The 18019-nt window shown below is 42.0% G+C and overlaps 1 protein-coding gene across 3 annotated transcripts in view; it reads left to right on the forward strand.

Annotated features, from left to right (window-relative positions):
• The first annotated feature begins 2523 nt into the window (after positions 1–2523).
• The window catches only part of chchd3a (coiled-coil-helix-coiled-coil-helix domain containing 3a), a 39692-nt gene continuing 24196 nt past the window's right edge, over positions 2524–18019 (forward strand). Inside the window, exons 1-5 of one of the 3 annotated variants that reach the window (XM_086021741.1) lie at positions 2524–2748; positions 3472–3642; positions 4009–4090; positions 9489–9582; positions 15154–15334. In XM_086021741.1, coding sequence (XP_085877867.1) covers positions 2668–2748; positions 3472–3642; positions 4009–4090; positions 9489–9582; positions 15154–15334 — 609 coding nt within the window. In that variant the 5' untranslated portion in view covers positions 2524–2667. Of the gene's footprint in view, positions 2749–3471; positions 4091–9488; positions 9583–15153; positions 15335–18019 lie in introns of those variants that run through there. The other 2 variants (XM_086021739.1, XM_086021740.1) reach the window with 2 other exon arrangements.

Genomic DNA, 18019 nt, shown 5'->3' on the forward strand with positions numbered 1-18019 from the left:
AGACCGAGGGATTGTGGGAGTTGTAGTTCAAATGTACACTTCAGCTTCATCGCTGTGCGATTTGAAAAAATGCACAGTAGATAACATGTAAAAAGTAAGAACAAATAGTTTTACCTGAAATAAATACAAAAGGATAACAATAATAAATCATTTTGGGAAAACATCTCGGTTTATGTTATACATTAAGATGATTGTGCGTCATGTTAAATCCTGCATCCAAAGATGTGCGTTTAATGCAATACAGTACTGATTTCCACAGGAATCTACAGATCACAGCAAGAAACCTCCTTTATTGGAAAGTAAGATCCATATCTCTCTGACGAGAAAAAAAGGAAGCAAGTGTTTGTCAGTTAGTTAATAGCCTTTTTCATTTAGAGCATCCATACTGGTAGATTTGGAAGGGCTTTGCTTGGTCTAATCTCTGACAATCTTTGCTGTACCGGTGACAATGCTAGAGGACATTGATTGTGGCGGTGGAGGTGGTCGATTCTTACTAGTCTAGACTGTGATTGAAGTGCCGGTGGAATGACGAGATAACATTGTCGCCCATCTTTATGTCTCTTCTCACCTAGCTGGGAAAAAAGAGAAGATGCAAACGTTTTTCTTTTGAAAAAGAACAGACTTAAGTTCTTCTGGTCCAGGTTTAATTTTGAAGTTGTTATCGCCAAAGCCTTCTGCCCATCAGTCCGTTTAATCTCCTGGCCTTCTCCTCCCCAATAACAGTGGGTCAAGGTCATGCTGTTCAGGTTGATGTGTGTTCGGACACAAATAATGTGCATTGTTGTCTGGAAAAACGTCTGCTTCTACATAAATATTAAATAAGAGATGGCCAAAAAAAACCTTTGTGATGCACATGCAAGACTGTATTTATAATGTTGTAATTCAGTCGTGTATCTATTATATAAACTCTGAATTCAGTACAGCCTATGGCTTTTCAACGAGCCCCCTGGGGCGTTGCTGCATATTCCAGTTACTCATTATGTAATCTGTGATCATAATAGATTCAGAGATGATGGTCTCCCCGGGGAATGCGCTTCAACTGCAATGCACGGGAAACCAATTTCTCATTGATAACAGACAAACAAAAGAATGGCAAGCACAATTAAGGTGAGCTTGTTTGTACAACAAAGACAAATGACACATGGGGAAATAAAACAGCCGGAAAATTTGCTTTTCAGATGTAATGTCAGATGTAAAGTATGACATATGAAATGCGATTTTTTTCCTGCCTTTTTCTGATTTAATATTGCAAATATGACTCGGATAAAAAAAACACATCTAAAATAAATTGCTGCAAAGAAGCAGTATAAACATTTTTTTTAATTCGAGCATTTTACATACAGTATGTGGTAAAGTTAAAAGCACACAAAACAACTATAAATACTTGGGAATGTCTTTTTGATCCAATTTATGCATGTGTAGCATCAAAACTTCAAGAAACAATTTTTTGGTCAAAATGTATTGAGTTTAGACCGCAAGAGTTATGAGCTGTCATCCGTAATGATAGCCTTTGTACTCAAGTGAATCAAATTCTGTGCTATACTTTGATATCTTGCAAGGCAGCATGACTTTCTGGAACAAACAAAAGCCATAATTTTTCATTTTGGAGCTAGAATTATTGTATCTAACACGATCAAATTTTAACAATGCCACCGATGATTATACTCAAGAGATATATTAATATCTTTAATATATTTATTATGATTTGAGAAGCAGGAATAGAGTAGGAGTAGTTTCAACGTTTTTTGGGCGTTGCTGGTAGACAAAGGCATAGAAATAAACCACCGAAATGAGTCATAACGCAATGTAAACAACAGATGTGCCTGTGCACTGAATGGACATAGATTCAGTCAGTCAGTGCAGATCCTTGGTGGAAAGTGAAGCTGACAACAATCTGGGCATTTTTCCAAAGCCGCAAGCAATATGTTGTGTTGGATGTGAATTACAAGAGGTCATCTGTGGCAATAATACGCCTGCTTCTTCCTCCTCCTCACCTTCTGTCTGCCCTGTTCCATAATTACCTCATACTTGCCTGCAATATGTATTTTTATTGTTACTATCACTTGTTGCCAGCTCGAAAAACTCATCTTATTCACCATATGCGCTATATGGCAAGTTGGGCAATGCACTTCAGCTTGAGTAAATGTAAAGTATTATGAATCTTTTTTTTTTAACCGAACAATTCATAGGATCTTATGCAGTACATAATGCTATAAAATTTAATATAATACTTTTTAACACACAAATAAAACTGTGATAATTACAAATATAGATTTTAAGATTTCCGCCCATTCCTGAATACATAACTAATGCCAAATAATTCTATGATAATTTTAACACACATAATATATTGCAGTGATAATTAAAATGATAGATTTTAAAAATCAAAAACAGTTAAAAAATACTGAATATCTTATTCAGCGCGATCGTGGTTCTTTAAGACTTCCGCCCATTCTCGACAACAACAACCAATAGAAATTCTCAATGTTGTGGTCTGAACGAATCACATCTGATTTGCTTGCCTACGTCAAAGTGGAGAAGCCGGAACAACAGTGTGTGGGCCTCGGACAATTCCGAACGCTCCCAAACTCTGCTAAAGCTCAACTCGACATTAGTGTTTATAAATACATGTAGATATTTAATACATTTTAGGTCTTCAGTGTGACAATGGGCGCCAACAACAGTACCCGCCGCGTGTCATTTGAGTCGGATGAGAACGACAATGTAACAGTGGTGAAGGGCATCAGGGTGAGTTGACAGCACACTTGCATGTTGAACTGTGACTCAAAATGTCAATAAAGTGTTGCGTGAGTGTTAGTTAGTGCAATGTTATTGTCATGCAATCATTAAGTCTCAATATTTTTCTATTATTGCTCGAGACTGAATGATGTATGTTGTCAAATCGGTCACTATTTTTTTTTTAAGCAAACACGTCCTTAAATACATCCGGCAACATTAAGTTTCTTGAAACAAAATGTGTAAACATTAATTTTCCTCTTTTCATTCGTGAATGTGTTAAAGTAAGTTGTGGGGCAATATAAATGCCTTAGGAATGTTGACGTTGACGTCACAGGCCACGTGTGAATAACCTCTGCTTGAATGAATGAATGCATGACGCAGAGCACAGTTACGTCAAGTGTAGTATGCTAAATTATTATAGAAAAGTGAAACATATGTGATTTTGAAGTCCTAGCAACAGATACGTTTGCACCAACCGTGCAAACACAAAGTTCACCTAACATGAGTCGCTAAATTAAAATGTAGGCTTCAAAAGTGTACCTGCGTGCGGTTAAATTTAGACAGAGCCGCTTTAAGTCAATTAGATAAGACTTGAGGAGTTGGCAGGAGTCACTTATAAAGCCATAATCCCATTCATGTCATTGCTGTGCTTCCTCAAATAAAACGATTGAGTCTTTTTCCTTGATTAAAAAAAAAAAAAGTTTAATAGCTATTTTGAACGTTTCTTTGCAGCTTTCGGAGAACGTCATCAACCGAATGCGAGAACCTTCAATGGCTCCTCACCCCCATCCTGCTGCTCCTCCTCCTCCTCCTCCTTTTGACCCCATCCCCTCCTTTCCTCCTCCACCAGCTCCACCTGCCATGGACACCATTGCACCTCCTCCTCCTCCTCAACCCAAGCAGGTAGAAGCACCCACCGTCATTGACATGGTGCTGCCTTCTTCCTCCTTGCCTGCAGTTGTGCCTCCTGCTTTTGAGCCAACCCCTGCTCCTGCTCCTCCTCCCGCTCTAGAGCCAGTAACTACACCCTTCCCACCTCCTTCCGATCCTCCTGTTTCCGCTCCTTTCCCTGCCGCTGTAGATGCTATAACTCCACTAAGTGAACCGCTCTCACCTGCTGCTTTCCTGCCTCCTGATTCGGACCTCCTTTCCTCCCTTCCTGTTTCTGAGCCTGTCGCTGTCCTGCCAACACCTTCTCCACAGTCTCAAGTGACCACTCCTCCTCCTCCTCCTCTTCCTTCTCCTCCTCCTCCTCCTCCTCCTCACCAGGTTGTGCAATCAGAATCTTCTGCTGCCGTCCCAGAGTCCAGTCCAGTAGCACCATCACCACCTCCTCCTGTTGCACCAGCAAGTAAGTGTCATAAGAGTAGTATTCACGTTTTTTTTTAATTAATGATTTTACAGTAGTCAAGCCACTCACTGCCATAAACAAATACAGCAAAACTCAGAATATCAGTGAAAGTGGGAAAAATCCAACTAATCCAAGCTCAATAATTCCCACAGTTCAAACAATTAACACTGAACTCATTCACTGCCATTGACCATTTTATTTTTTTTATGTCTTTTCACAAGTCCAGCCATTCAATCCCAGGAATTTATATTTTTTTCCATTTTTTTCAAACGTTAGGGTAAAAGAGGGCCTGAAAACGTCTGGCAGTAAATGAACAGCATTGTTGCTTTCCTTAAACAAAGACAGACTATTTCCCAAAAGGAAGACAAACGATTGCTGTTGCCGTTTGATTAATTGATTAATGCGGTTTGATACACTTAAATAGTAAATTTGCTCAAATTATTTGGGGGTAAATTATCTCTTCATTGTTGCTTTTCCCTCTAGCTTCTCTCCATGAACGCTATGATTTGGTCTTGCGGCGCTACAATGCTGACCTTTGACCCATATTATGATGATTTTTTTCGTTTCAAATATTGTTGCAACCAAATCAATCAATGCAAGTATGATTTAAAAAGAATAGCAGCAATTTGATACAGCTCACTGGAAAGTGGAGCGATTTCTTTCTTTCTTTCTTTCTTTTTTTTAACAATCACACATAAATTACGGTGAGCTTTTCTTTAAAAGAAGCCCGCGGGCTACTCAAGTGGTCCTTGGGAAAAATAATCTGTGTATAACATGCAAAACTGAAGGCGAGTAAGCACTGCAGTTTGCTGAATTATTGCACAGTGTAAACATTCAAGTGATCAGGATTACAAAAATGCTAAAATATTGCACAGGGTGATTGACAGATTGCGTTGTCATTTTTTCAACATCTGCTGTAACGTCTGCCGGAAGGCGGGGGCTATAGCGGCCCCTTTTAAATTAATGTCAATTTTGAAGTGACTGTACGTGGGTATAGCCTTGTTGTATGTCCCTTCGGAGGTGGGCAAACAAACTGTTGTTATCTCACCAATGAAAAGTTAATACATGCATTATAAAAGTAGAATCGTTCCCGGTAATGAGTCATTTCATGATGAGCTATATGGGGAACGACGTGCCTCCTCGTCAAAGTTAATTAGAGGTTCTACGAGGATGAAGTGTCCGGGGATTAATTTTATATGCGGCTACATTTTGAATTTTAATCATGTTTATTGTGTGGGTGTTTACTTTAAGCCACCTCACGCTTTTTGTCTTCGACTTCGTAATTAGTCTTCATTCTTGTGATTCATTGTCAGCCTCTGATTGCTAATAAAATGATAAATTCTTTCCCCGAGTCATGTTAATAAATTAGTAGCTCGTTACTGCTGATCACGGCGGCCGTTTTTTTGCTGTCATCACCTGCATTCGTTGACAGAATATGACTGATAATGAGCGTAACAAGGTGCAATCTGACTGTTTTAATAAGTTCTCCCTCTAAAAGTAAAGTTGCACGCTCATTCTCCTCCAACTCGCTTGACCGATCGGGCCGAGGACATTTGAATGTTGCTCATTGCGCACGCCCAGACAGGCGTGTGGGTGCAGAGCGGGCAGAGAGAGATGGGCGTCCGGGCCGTGGGCAGGCAGGCATCCCCGTCCTTTTCTGTGCTCAATCAGCGCGCTAATTAAAAAAGGCCAACTTGTGCCACGCCACAGTGACTCCAGTGATTAAAACGACACCTCGGCAGTTTGGCACAATAAGCCGGCAGGCTGCGGTGAAGGCAAATGTGTACGCGCGGTACATTTTAGTTTTGCCCTTCTTCGACACCAAATTTCATCCGCGCCACTCGGCCGTTTGTTGAGCGTGCGGTAATCACAATCAGACAATTTAATTCACTCACTTATATCCAACAAAAGCTTCTTTTTGCCGTTTCTCCCGGCGACTATCCAGTTAAAGCATCCCGCCATTGTTTGTGCTAATTGCTTTTCAGATTCAAAGATAAACGCAACAATGGGCGTGCTGTGTTTTTGAAACGCGTCGAGTGCATTTGGCGAGGCGAGGAGGCCATGTTCATTTCGCAGCGCAACAGTGCATTTCAATAAAAGGTTTACACTCTTTGGGATGGATTTAAAGGAGCAGGGTTGCACATTGTTGAAAAGAAAATTGAGGCACACCCTTTGACACCATAGATAATACCATTCAAAATAAATAAATTTTATCAAGCGCTGAAGCACACACACCCTTTGACACCATAGATAATACCATTTAAAATAAATAAATATTATCTAGCACTGAAGCATGCCCTTTGACACCATAGACAATACTTTTAAAAGGAAATTGAATAAAAAAAGAACTATTTTGCTCTCCAAGTACCACCATCGTGACCAACATTAAAGTACTGAATATTATTTATTCATAAAATGCCACAGTCCTTGACCTGTAGCCCATAAAATGCCTAGAATGAAAATTTGAGAGGCGGATCCTATACAATAATAATTTTATGAGATGAAAATGCGAAAAAAAACAAACAAAAAAAAAACCATCGCAAATGCAGCTTTTACATAACTGACATCAGTTCAGTAAGTTAAAATCTTGTTCAGAAATGCTGGAAGGTGCTGCCCATCAAACACCAAGAATGAAAATTGAGAGCCAGACCCCCAATAACAATAGTTTTAAGAGGCGTAAATAAACCAAATGAGCTCAAATGTCCCTTTCAAATAAATGAAAATGGTTCAGTAAGTTAGTCTTGCTAAAAGAAATGCTATAATGCTCCGCCCCCTCAAACACTTAGAATTTAAATCAAGAGCCAGACCCCCAATAACAATTTCGAGAGGCGAATATAGAAAACAAAAATGAGCGTCCGTTTGAAATGAGGTGAAAACAGTTCAGTAAATTCAATTCTTGTAAAAATGTTTTTTTTTTTTAAATGCTGTAACACTCAGCCTCTTAAACCATCCAGAATAAATTGAGAGCCACACCCCAAAACAAAGAGAAGAAAATGGGGGGAAAAAAATGCTCAAATACCCCTTTCAAAGAAGTTAAAACAGTTCAGTTAGTTAAAGTTTTGTTAAAAAAAAATTGCTGTAAGACTCCAACTCATATAACACTCGTGTCAGAAGTGTTCTGTCATTCTCAAATGCATTAAGATGAAGTCTAGAACGTGTGAAACTCGTCAAGTGTGGCGCTTATTCCTTTTGACGTTCCTTGTTATCTCGCGGAGGCCTGAGCTGTCAGTTAAGACGATTTGGAATGATGACTGGGAAAAAAAAAAAATGAAATGGCACCTGTATGCTCCAGGCTGCAAGTTTTTTTTTTTTTTTTTTTTTTTTTTTTTTTTCTATAAATCCTTGCTCTGATTTGAGAGTGGCGAACGGTGCGCGGCGACTCCACAGAGGAATCGTGAGGAAGTGTTAATGTTACAGATTAGGCCTTCCACGCAGGTCCCGGGGTTAATGAAAGCCCTGATGAGAAATGCAATTTGCCTTCGTCTATTATCTCCACCGGCAATAGTTGGCCAACTCTTTTCTTTTTTTTCTTTTTTTTTTTTTTTTTTCTCCCTCCTTCTCACGCCAGCTTTTCTACGGGGCTCAGCGATTGGTGGTGAGCGATGATGATGATGAATTTTTAATCTTTTTTTTTTTTTTTTTCAACATTTACACGTTGCGTCTGGCCCAAAGGGGTGACCCCCTTCCAAGAGTGTTTATCATATAAGGAGCTCACCGACCCCCGTGGGGACCCGCCAGCTATTGGGAGGAAAGGATACGGCGATAAGTGGGGAGTTTTTCCAGCTCACCTGAACTCAAAGGACTTTTTAAATGTTACTTTTCTCTTTAGAGTGCATGGCCAAATAGTGTGTATTTCTCAAACCAACATTAAAGTTTTGAGATGACTGAAATTGAATTGAATGTATACTCAAATATGTTTTTAATTGAATTCAATGTTTTAATTTACAAGCATTTAATTTTCACGTTTTATGTTACTGTGTAATATTTAATTTATTTTTCTTTATTTATTTACTTAAAGGACCCCACATCACTGGGAGACTCACATTTCTAACATTTACCCTGTAAATGGTCCGTGGCTGATCCTGATAGAGTTGTAATGTTGTTGATGAATGATGCCTCCTGCTGCTGTCAAACACGACGGCTGAGGCATGAAGGATGTTTCCGCCGGCGTCCCCGCCTGATCCGCGCCACCTCTTTATCGTACCGAGCGGATCATATTTTCCGCTCTCGTTAGCCGCCGCTTTACGGCCCGGGAGAAAGTTTGCCGTCGACGCTTTGTCGTGCTTAAGCAGGTAAGTTGAATTATTACGCGCGGGGGGGGTGTTAACGCTGCTGGCAAAGGTTGGTGGGAATTTTATATGAAGGTGGTGGGACAGATAAATGCTAATGAGATGCAATTTTATGGATTCATTGCAACAGTTTGTGTATTAAAAAAAATCGAAATGTGGTTGTCAGCATTACTTTCTGTATCATGCCACAAAATCGTGAATTAAGTTCTTTCCAAGCAGACTTTAAATGACTTCGGATTTCTGTTCTTAACATTCATGGCATTTTGTGAAAGGGCTTAACTGTAATTTTCCGATTTTGTGTCAAAATCCTAGGGTCAAGTTGGGCGAGCCGATTAAATCAGCCGATTATGGCCCTTCAAACATCGTCCAAAATAATCGCTGCTCACAGGAAATAGGGCCCACAAATAGCCGAAATCTGCATATAATAGAAAAAATGTCATTTTATGCATTATAATTTTTTGATTGATCCATATTTAGTATTTATTTTCTGACAAAAATGGATTTGACTTCATCTTTAAGGACCAAAAACTTTCCATGCATTTCTGCCATGTTTCTATTATTGCTATTTAATTTACTTTCACGTTGACATTAAAAAAAGCCGATATTAACATTTTCCATCTTGAAGGAAATTGTCTTTATCCAAGTGTGTGAGTGTGTGTCTTGTGACTCTCCCACTGTTATTACATTTTACCAGGTAATAATAGGCTCTGACAATAGGGATTATCCCATCTAACAAATGCAGTGTGAGTGTAATCTCCACTCACACACACACACACACGCACATCGGGCAGGGGCAGCGTGTGGCACTTGTGTCTTCCGAGCACGTTTTGGCCGGGTCGCTGGCTGCCATCTTTACTTTCATGCTTAATTACCTGCCAAGATAGAGCGGCGAGGACACAAGAGGCGTCCACATGTGATGTCCCTGACATGAATATAGTGAGATAAGGTTGCAGGGATGTGAACGCAGAATATGTCCATACCTGCGAGTTGGGAGTCGTTTCATTTGTGAGGCGCCCTGAAATGTACAAGGTCTTTTCCCGTGTCCTTAAAACATAAGTTGTGTTATCGCCGACGCGCCAAACTTTTTTTTCACTCTCTTTTCCGCTCAGTTGATGAAGAAGCCCTGAAGAAAAGGATCAGTGATGAACTGTACGAAGGCTTGGAGAAGCAGAGGGTCAAGGCGGAGCAAGACCTGCAGGCTTGGTGAGAAGCAAAAATGAGCACAGCATTCGTCAGACCTGATACTTTATTTTTGTGACTGTGGTTGTTTACCAAAATATTAGGAACACCTTCTGCGCGATCATATCATGACAAAGTTCTGCACTGGTGTCAATCCGTACTTGTTGGAGAATTTCGTTGGGGAATTTTCCACAGTTTTGCCACTTTGATTAAAGTGGAAGTCAACGCAAACATTTATTTTTTCAAGAATATATTCTATGCAAGCCCACTAGTTGAAAAAGGGCATTCTGATGAATATTGCGTTTGTGGAATAGGGTGTTGATCCACTCGTTTTTAGCCATCTCTGAGGGCGGCCATTTTGTAATTTCTGTTGACTGAAAATGACATCACAACTGCTCACAACACGGCCCCGATTCAGAAAACAGGTCAGCCGTGATTGGTCGTTGTGAGCGGTTGTGATGTCATTTTCAGTCGACAGAAGACAAAATGGCCGCCCCCAGAGATGGCTAAAACGCAAAATTAATCAGAATGCCGTGTTTCAACTAGTGGGCCTGCTAGGAACATATTCTTGAAGAAAATATGTTTGGGTTGACTTCCGCTTTACTAATCATAAAGGTCAGCATCCGTCTCTACCGATCCGCCTCCCTCCCGAAGCGCATCAGCACTTTTACTTCTCTCCGTCTCCTCGGGATCAATTAATCATGCCCGCGGAAGGAGGGTGCTATACCTGAGGTAATTTCCTGGATGTAGAGTCGGGCGATCCATTAGCTCTGCTAAAGACAGAGATGCACAGAATGCATTCAGCGCTTGGGTAAAAGAACAAACAGGTGCTCTGCGGTGCGGCCATGCTGCTCAATAATGGTGACTCCCGCCCCTACACCCCCCTCTTTAATAGACCTGGACCCTGTCCAGTGGACCCTGGTGAATGGACGGCGGTGATTAGTGGCTAAACACACAAAAACACAAGCTCTCTTGATTCAGGAGGAGGTAGTGCTAGATTATTGATTAACCTCCAACTATAGACTACTTCAAGAGGAAAGTGACTTGGACAAATGGTTATTTTTCTCTCTTTTTTTTTTTTTTTGCAGTTCTCTTTTTATTTTACTTGTAACTGCTTCCTGCAGCTCATTTATTGATGCCCGTTCAAAGGAGTAAGTGCCTCACAATTGCTCCCTCCTTGCAATTAATGGACATCATGGCGGCTTTCAAACCCTCATTTCTCGTGTGAGGGAAGTGGAAAATGCAGCCATAAACAAGCAATCATCAGCTGCGCTCGTGTGTGTGTGTGTGTTGTTTTTTGTCTGTCAATTGACTTTAAGCCACTAAGGCTCTGAACTGAAATCAAACTGCAGTTTGAAAAAAAAAAAAAAAAAAAAAACGGCGGACATGACTGCTGCCATGTTGAATGACCACAAACGTGTGCGTTTTTAGCACTTGAACAATAGCGATGTAATGCTACGCCAAAACACGGTTCTGTATTTATTTTGGTTTTAAGGGCATGGTTCGGTTTTGGTTCGTTGTTTGGGTGTAAACAAGAACAGATTTGATGATGCACACCGACGTTTACGTTTGCGTGATGCTGGTTCAAATGAGGTCGCAAAAATTTGACTTATTGCCAAAAGTATAGAGGCTGAGCCGCTGTTTACGGTACACCTCTGTACCACACCAAAAAAGCTCTCACTTTCATCGTTGCACCCCAAGTAAACATTTATGAAAGCCAGTTGTTAGAGCCATTACGGTTCAGTGTGTTGCCTGAGGATATTTGCACGAGCAGAAGCTCAAACAACCACCTGGCCCATATTTGACTGTGAGCGCTACACTGCTACATCTGTGGGCCTCTTTCCGCACCTCATTCGGGTCAATAGGATCCTCAACCGAAATATTTTTTGACTTGAGCGGGTACAGCTGACTAAATGACATCCAAATCAGTCAGTTGTAAAAGCAATCCAAAATAGGTTTCACTGAAGTTTTAAGTAAGGTTGAAACAGAGTAGCAAAAAGTTAGCGCCACTCCCTTGTGCACCGCATTGGCTCCTACTGGGATCAAGTCGATTCGGAGGCAAAAGTTTGAAGTCTTAATTTGTTCTGTGGCGCTTTCAAGCCATAAATGAAGTCCTGAGATCTGAATTTCGCATGGCACGCTCGAGCAAAGAGGTGAAGTTTAGCGCTTGGCGAGGAGTCAATTTGAACGTGGCCCTTAGCTCATTTGTTTGCAAGGAGCTGAAGCTACAGGGGGCAGATTTGTCGGGGACGCGTCGGAGCAGAACGCCGCCAAAGAAATTTGTCAACAGTTCACCCGGGTATGCTTGGTCGTCCGTGTAGACATTATTAAATGAAACAAAGCAATCAGACCCAATGTTTGAGTCATGCTCTATCACATTTTGCCGTGATAATTTTTTGGTCTCTTGTGAGGTTTACAAACCACTTTGCATATTCAAGCAGGCCAGATAAGCTGACCGTATGCTTCTGATTAGCCACAGTCGTACTTTGCAAGACCGTTCCTGTTATCGTTTTATAGTCGTGGTTGATCGTAGAGCGTGCGAGATTGCAAAACAGCTTTTATGTTGCGACATTACTAAATTAATCTGCTTCGTTCATGGGCCCCACTTAATTTTTAACTCCCTTTCATAGTCAGGTGTGTGTATGTGCCAGCGCATACGTGTTGGAGAGAGCGCATCGGGGCCATCAAATATTCATGGCCAGCATTCAGCGACATTATTCCCAACATCAATATTGCATCGGGCCTCCGAATGCCTTTGTTTCTGGGGACTTTCGCCGGACTCCATGCACTGTGACGAGATAAATTACGTTAAGTAGTTGGTGGAGGATGGACAAGAGGAGCCAGTTCAATTTGGGTGATTATAAATAGGTTTTGAGTGACTATTGCGTCTCATGTTCAACGTCAGTCGGAAAAAAAAAAAAAAGATCTGATCGAGCTCTCCATTCACTTTCCACTTTGAAGCACCGAAGCAGGTCAAGTACAGCCCTTGATCAAAAAAGCGTCTCAAAAGAATTTAACGGGCCCACAGTTCACAACAATCAACATCCACTTGAGGAGAAGCAGCAGTAAAACAGGCCAAAATCCAGAGTTAAGAGAGTCGTACTTTCATTTGGCTACAACCCGCCGTAAACAGTACTTGGCCTTCTTGTTTTCTTTCCAACTCCCTTGGAGTCAATTCCAATTCCCATCTACTTCATCCCTTGCACATTGGTCTCTTGTCTGCGACAAAAATGAGCACCGAAGTATTCCATCATCCGTGCTTGACAATCTGAGCTTGGACACCGGTCGGGTTGAACCACTGGAAGCCTCACTTGGTGCAAACTATCTCACCAACCACAGATCCCCGAACACCGGAGCCATGGAAGCATCAACATACTGCATGACTTCCTGTTAGGTGTCGCCCCCTCTTGAGTGCTTACATCCATAACTCAGCATGCATTCAGCCTTTCAAAACACACCATGCCAACCAAGCTGTTCACTTGGAACATACATTCCTGATTGAATTCCTGGATACCCGCGGAAAATAAAGTGTCACCACTTCATTTTGCACACTTCCAGTCCAAGGGCAAACATCATCCATGTCCTCCAAAATCATTCCATTACACAGAGGATGTTTTTTTTTTCTTTACCACCTTTTTTTTGGAATGAGGCATCGTCTTTCTCACCACTCTCTTCCCCACCTGGTGTCAATCCTGTACAGCCAAATGAAAAATGTGTCCAATATCCCTGGGAGAGTGCAATAATGGCTGGAAAGCAATAGAGGCGAGGCAGACAGATAGCATCCGGCTAGTGATAGCGGTCTTTGCTTGGCTTCGCACTTGTGAGGAAGTCGGAGGAAATACACTTTTCTTTTGCCAAGCTTTCTTTATTCCATTTGTTTTTATTCCTACCGTGGTTTGGTCTATTTATACCGAGCGTTTATCTGTGATTGCAGGGGTGCTCAACTTTTTGAGTAAAGCCGGCTTTGAGGTGGAGTTTGTAGGGGAAATGGTGAGTGTAAAAGGCTATTAGGAACCGTCCCATGTGTGTATGTGTGTGTTGGTGTTTGTGTGAGTGAGTGGGAGTCCGAGCCCCATGATGGATGGAGTGTGCCGACGTGTGCGGTCCAGCGGACTGTAGGAGTGGACATGGCTGGCCTCCCTCCATCTCTCTCTCCAAGTCCTCACTCCGTCTTTGCTCGGCTTCCTCCGGGGCTAAACATGTCAAGTCGCCACTATTCACTTCCTCCCTTCCCCTCTGTCGTCATTTTATGGAGCCTCCCGTCGCCACCGTGCTCTGACATTTAAAATGGCGGCATGAAGGCATCCGGTATGACCTATATGTCATCATCTTGCAAATAGTGCGGTTGATTTTCTACGAGTTCAAAGTTGAGTCGACAAATTTTCATACAGTAGCTCCTAATTGAAAATGTTGAACTAAGTTCCAAATGTGAACTAAGTCCGACGAAACCTGGCACTCTTGAACAAAAAGGTGTTGTCGTTTCGAAAACATTCACTGAGACCACGGTCATGAGGAAGAAATACACTACGTTCAGTTCACAATCGCCCAAAATATGAACAAGTTCTTGAACTTTTGTTTGTTGAACAGATACAACACTGGTCATCACTGAGACCTCTCTGTCCATCTGGATCCTTCCAAATTATATTTTGGGGTTTATAGCACTTAGTTTTTGAAATTACTTAAGAGCAAAAACGGTTATCAAGCTGTAAATCCTGATATGCAGGCGAGATACATTTTCCGGGTGTTGGCATAGCAAGTTCGGTAACTGAGAGCTGTAGTTGTAGAAATGGGCTGAGTAATAATATCTAAATAACTTGTGTTGATGCTAACAAAGGCACCCATGTTTTTCTGTAGTGGGGGAATGGGTTACACAGTTTAGCCCAAAAAATGAGTCCTCTAGAAACTGTTGATTGTTGGCTGTATCTGGGAAATTGTCACTGAACCATTTTTCAGACAGTCAGTATTCACCTGCCTCAACCTGTCTGTCTGCAATCTCTCAGGATTTGACTTGAAGTTTATTGGGATCCTGGCTGACTTTTCTTTCAGTCTGTCATAATTCACTCGCTTTGTCTGTTCTGTGTTTATTTTACCTCACCACTTGATTCCTAGCAGAGGAGGCTGTTCAGGGGTTTTCAGGGCCGTTCCTCTTGTTTTCTAATCAAGCGCACTGTCGCTGCACAGGGAGCGCGTTGCTAGGTAACTAAGAGAGCTCAGTGACGGGGGTTCAAATGGTGGTCTTGTGTCTGTATGGAGCTCAATGCTGCTGTGGAGGTAACGGCGCTTTCCTGTCGTTAAATATTGACAATCACACTTGAGTGCAAATGATTTGGAAACAATACAAATTCATTTCAAATCTCTGAGACGTGCTTAGTTGCAACGGCATGTGTACAGTGGGTTCTTGTGGCACATCTTGAAAATCAATATCAGAGTGTATCAGGCCTTTATCTGTGCTTCAGTAGCTCCCTAATTGCATTTGTGATTTTTTAAAAATCATTTTGGTGGCATACTGCAGTCGCCGCATGATGCTTGAATAAGTGGCTGGTAAAAACATCACTTGGCGAAGGTAAACAAATAATTGCCGTCTATCGTCCACAGGCTCGAGGCCGAGAAGTGCCGCGCATCGTCCCAAGCTCAGGCCGAGGCCAAGCGTCACGTGGAGGACGAGGTGTCCCGTATTCTGTCGGTGGAACGCGCCATGGCTGAGGAGAGCATCCAGCAGGCCGTCATCAGGGAACGTATCGCCACCGAAGAAGAGAAGCGCCGCGCGCAGCTCTATGTGAGTACGCGTATCTCGCAGGCGTGAACTTTTGAATAGTTTTTTTTTTTCGTGAGGCGCGTTCCTCTTCATGCGCTGCCATTCCAGCCCACTGAGGTGAATCTTGCATGCGGAAATCGAAATCACGTCTTTTGGTGTGTGAGCATCACTCCGAGCGAGAGTTCATTGATCCTCACCTCTCACACACATTTTACATGAGGTTTACCTATCGGCGTCTCTTCATCTTTCCATTTAATTAGGGATGTAACGATTCACCAAAGCCCCGATTCGATTCGATTTTCAGTTCCCGATTTTCGATTCGATTCGATTTTTAAAAAATCACTACTATGCTTGTGCGCGAGTGTGGTTCTGCAACCATCCACAAACGCAATTCGCAATGATGTTTGACGTAAGCGCATAATTTGATCTACACGTTCAAAATGTGCTACGCATTTTGAGTGGAAAGAAAATTAAAGGCATCATTTTTTAGCACTCTAAATTTGTAAATTGTAATGATCTAGGTATGTTGTCTTGTGTTAGGTGTTGCTGTGTAGGGCTTGTGAGTGCTGAGATGTCCGAGTTCGATTCAAGTTCGGGTTCAAAACAATTATTCGATTAATCAGTTTTAATCGATTTGTAATTGATTTTCGATTAATCGTTACATCCCTACATAGTATTCCACCTTCATTTTTTTGGTGGTCTCTTTTTGATTTCTTGTCATTTGCCCCTGTGAACACTGTCAGTTCAGTGTTTTGGTTCAAGGATTTTCCCAGTTTTTCGATAAGAAAGCATTTCAGCGTCACCCAGGAAAGACGTGTAAATCTCGTTCCGTTTAGAGGTGGTTCAATATTTAATCAGGTGCTTTTATTGCCCGCGTGACTGTATTCCCGCGGGTTTTTTAATTGAATGTGAATTGACCTGAAGCCTGTTCTCCACATTCATTGCCGCAGAAAACATTTGTCATTGGCGGTAGTTGCTGTTGACTGTGCTATTGATTACTCCCCCTCACCACCAAACTCATTAAGATACAGGTCACGACGAGCCCTGCAACCACATGCATTCTCTCCTCTACTTCACGCACAATAAGACCCATGATGTGAACAGTTATGCCTCCCCACGCTCACCTGTAATAGCCATAACCTCTGCAGCCGCGGCCCGAGCCAATTTCAGTTGTAGGCATGCTTGGAGCGTTGCCGTGCAGGCAAGAGTTCAAACGGCGTGTCGGATTTAAATCCAGCTCATTGATTCAGGATCTCATTGCACCTGATTTGTACCACGCCTGTTAGGCAACTAAAAAAACACGATTATGGAGAACATTCCACTCAGAGGAACTGAAAGTGGATCATTATATGGAATTGGACTGCCCTTTGGAGCTTGCTGCAACAGAAAATGACTTGTTTTATTCTTACAAAGTTGGAAGCATTGAATTGTCCAGATTCATCGAGGAGATGCCAGTGATAAACTAGCTTTAGTGCCGCTCTGATAGGAGCGTAACGGGGCTCGGCCGTCGCGCACGTCCTCCAGGCCTTTCTGCCACCAGCAGTCACTCCCTTTCCTCCCCGTCAAGCCGACTCCTTGCATCCGGCGAGTCCGGGCTCCTCGTAATTGAAACTTCACAGGAGCGCACGCAGGGCTGCGGCTTGTCAGTCATTCCTGTCGGCTTCCCGCTGTTCTGTTGTTTGGGCGAGTTCGGCGTCAGGGTTCACACGTGTTCTGCCACTCATGCACAGACGTTAATTGGCAGATACACAAATAAACCCCAAGCCTAAAGGAGGTCAGTACGAGCAAGCATTGATTCAAAATTATGACTAATGATACACCTGTACATTAGTACCGACCATTAACATACTTTGTTCTTCACAGTCCAGTGTTAATTAAGTCACGGACCGTCCATCATACCCTAACTTTTTGATTTTGAACGAATCAGGCCCTTGCGGAGCCAAAATGGTCCAAAGGGCAATCCATCACTGGTCACACACAGGCTCTAACCTTAAGGCGGAATTTTCAATCAAACCCAAAGTCATCCATCTTTCCGTGCTCCACACATCGGCTTGGTCTACCTGTGTTGGTCGGAAATGTCTACTCTTATTGCTTGCAATTGTCAAAACATGTCATATCCTATATTTAAGATGAGTTTTAATAACAGAATCCTGTAAAATAGACACGATTTTGATATCGCAGTAAAAGATCTATAAAAGAGGGTGAATAATTGAAAGGGCTGATAAATCACGACTTGGCAACTCTATCGCATTATTGATGTACATGTGCACACCGGTTATGTGAATTTCCTGATATCATTTTTTTCTCACCTCTCGATGCACATCAAACCGCCAATCAAACCATTTAAAACTTATTTTTCCCCCAGAACAAGTGTTCCCTGGTTACCCTTTGGTTGTGCGCAAAATCTCAACCTACCCGATATAAATTGTAGTCTCCGGTAGATGCACTTCCCCCCCTCTTGCATCTCCATGTTTCTTGATGTCGCATTTCAGATACAGACGACTGGACCGGGCTGATAACATGCTGACAATTTAATTTCCTCGGTATTAAAGGAGACTTGCTGGGTTTTGAATTGGTGCCCCTTGGTGGTATTTAAAAAAAATCCTTTTGAATATTTTTTTTTTTTCTCTTCTTATAACAGATGATGGGAGCATAAAGCATTAAAAAAAAAACTCCTTTTGTGGTTATTCTTTGTATGTCTTTTTT

This window comes from Filicampus tigris, chromosome 22, assembly GCF_054856515.1.
Source record: "Filicampus tigris isolate MCC_2025a chromosome 22, RoL_Ftig_1.0, whole genome shotgun sequence".
In the NCBI taxonomy this organism is placed as follows: Eukaryota; Metazoa; Chordata; class Actinopteri; order Syngnathiformes; family Syngnathidae; genus Filicampus; species Filicampus tigris.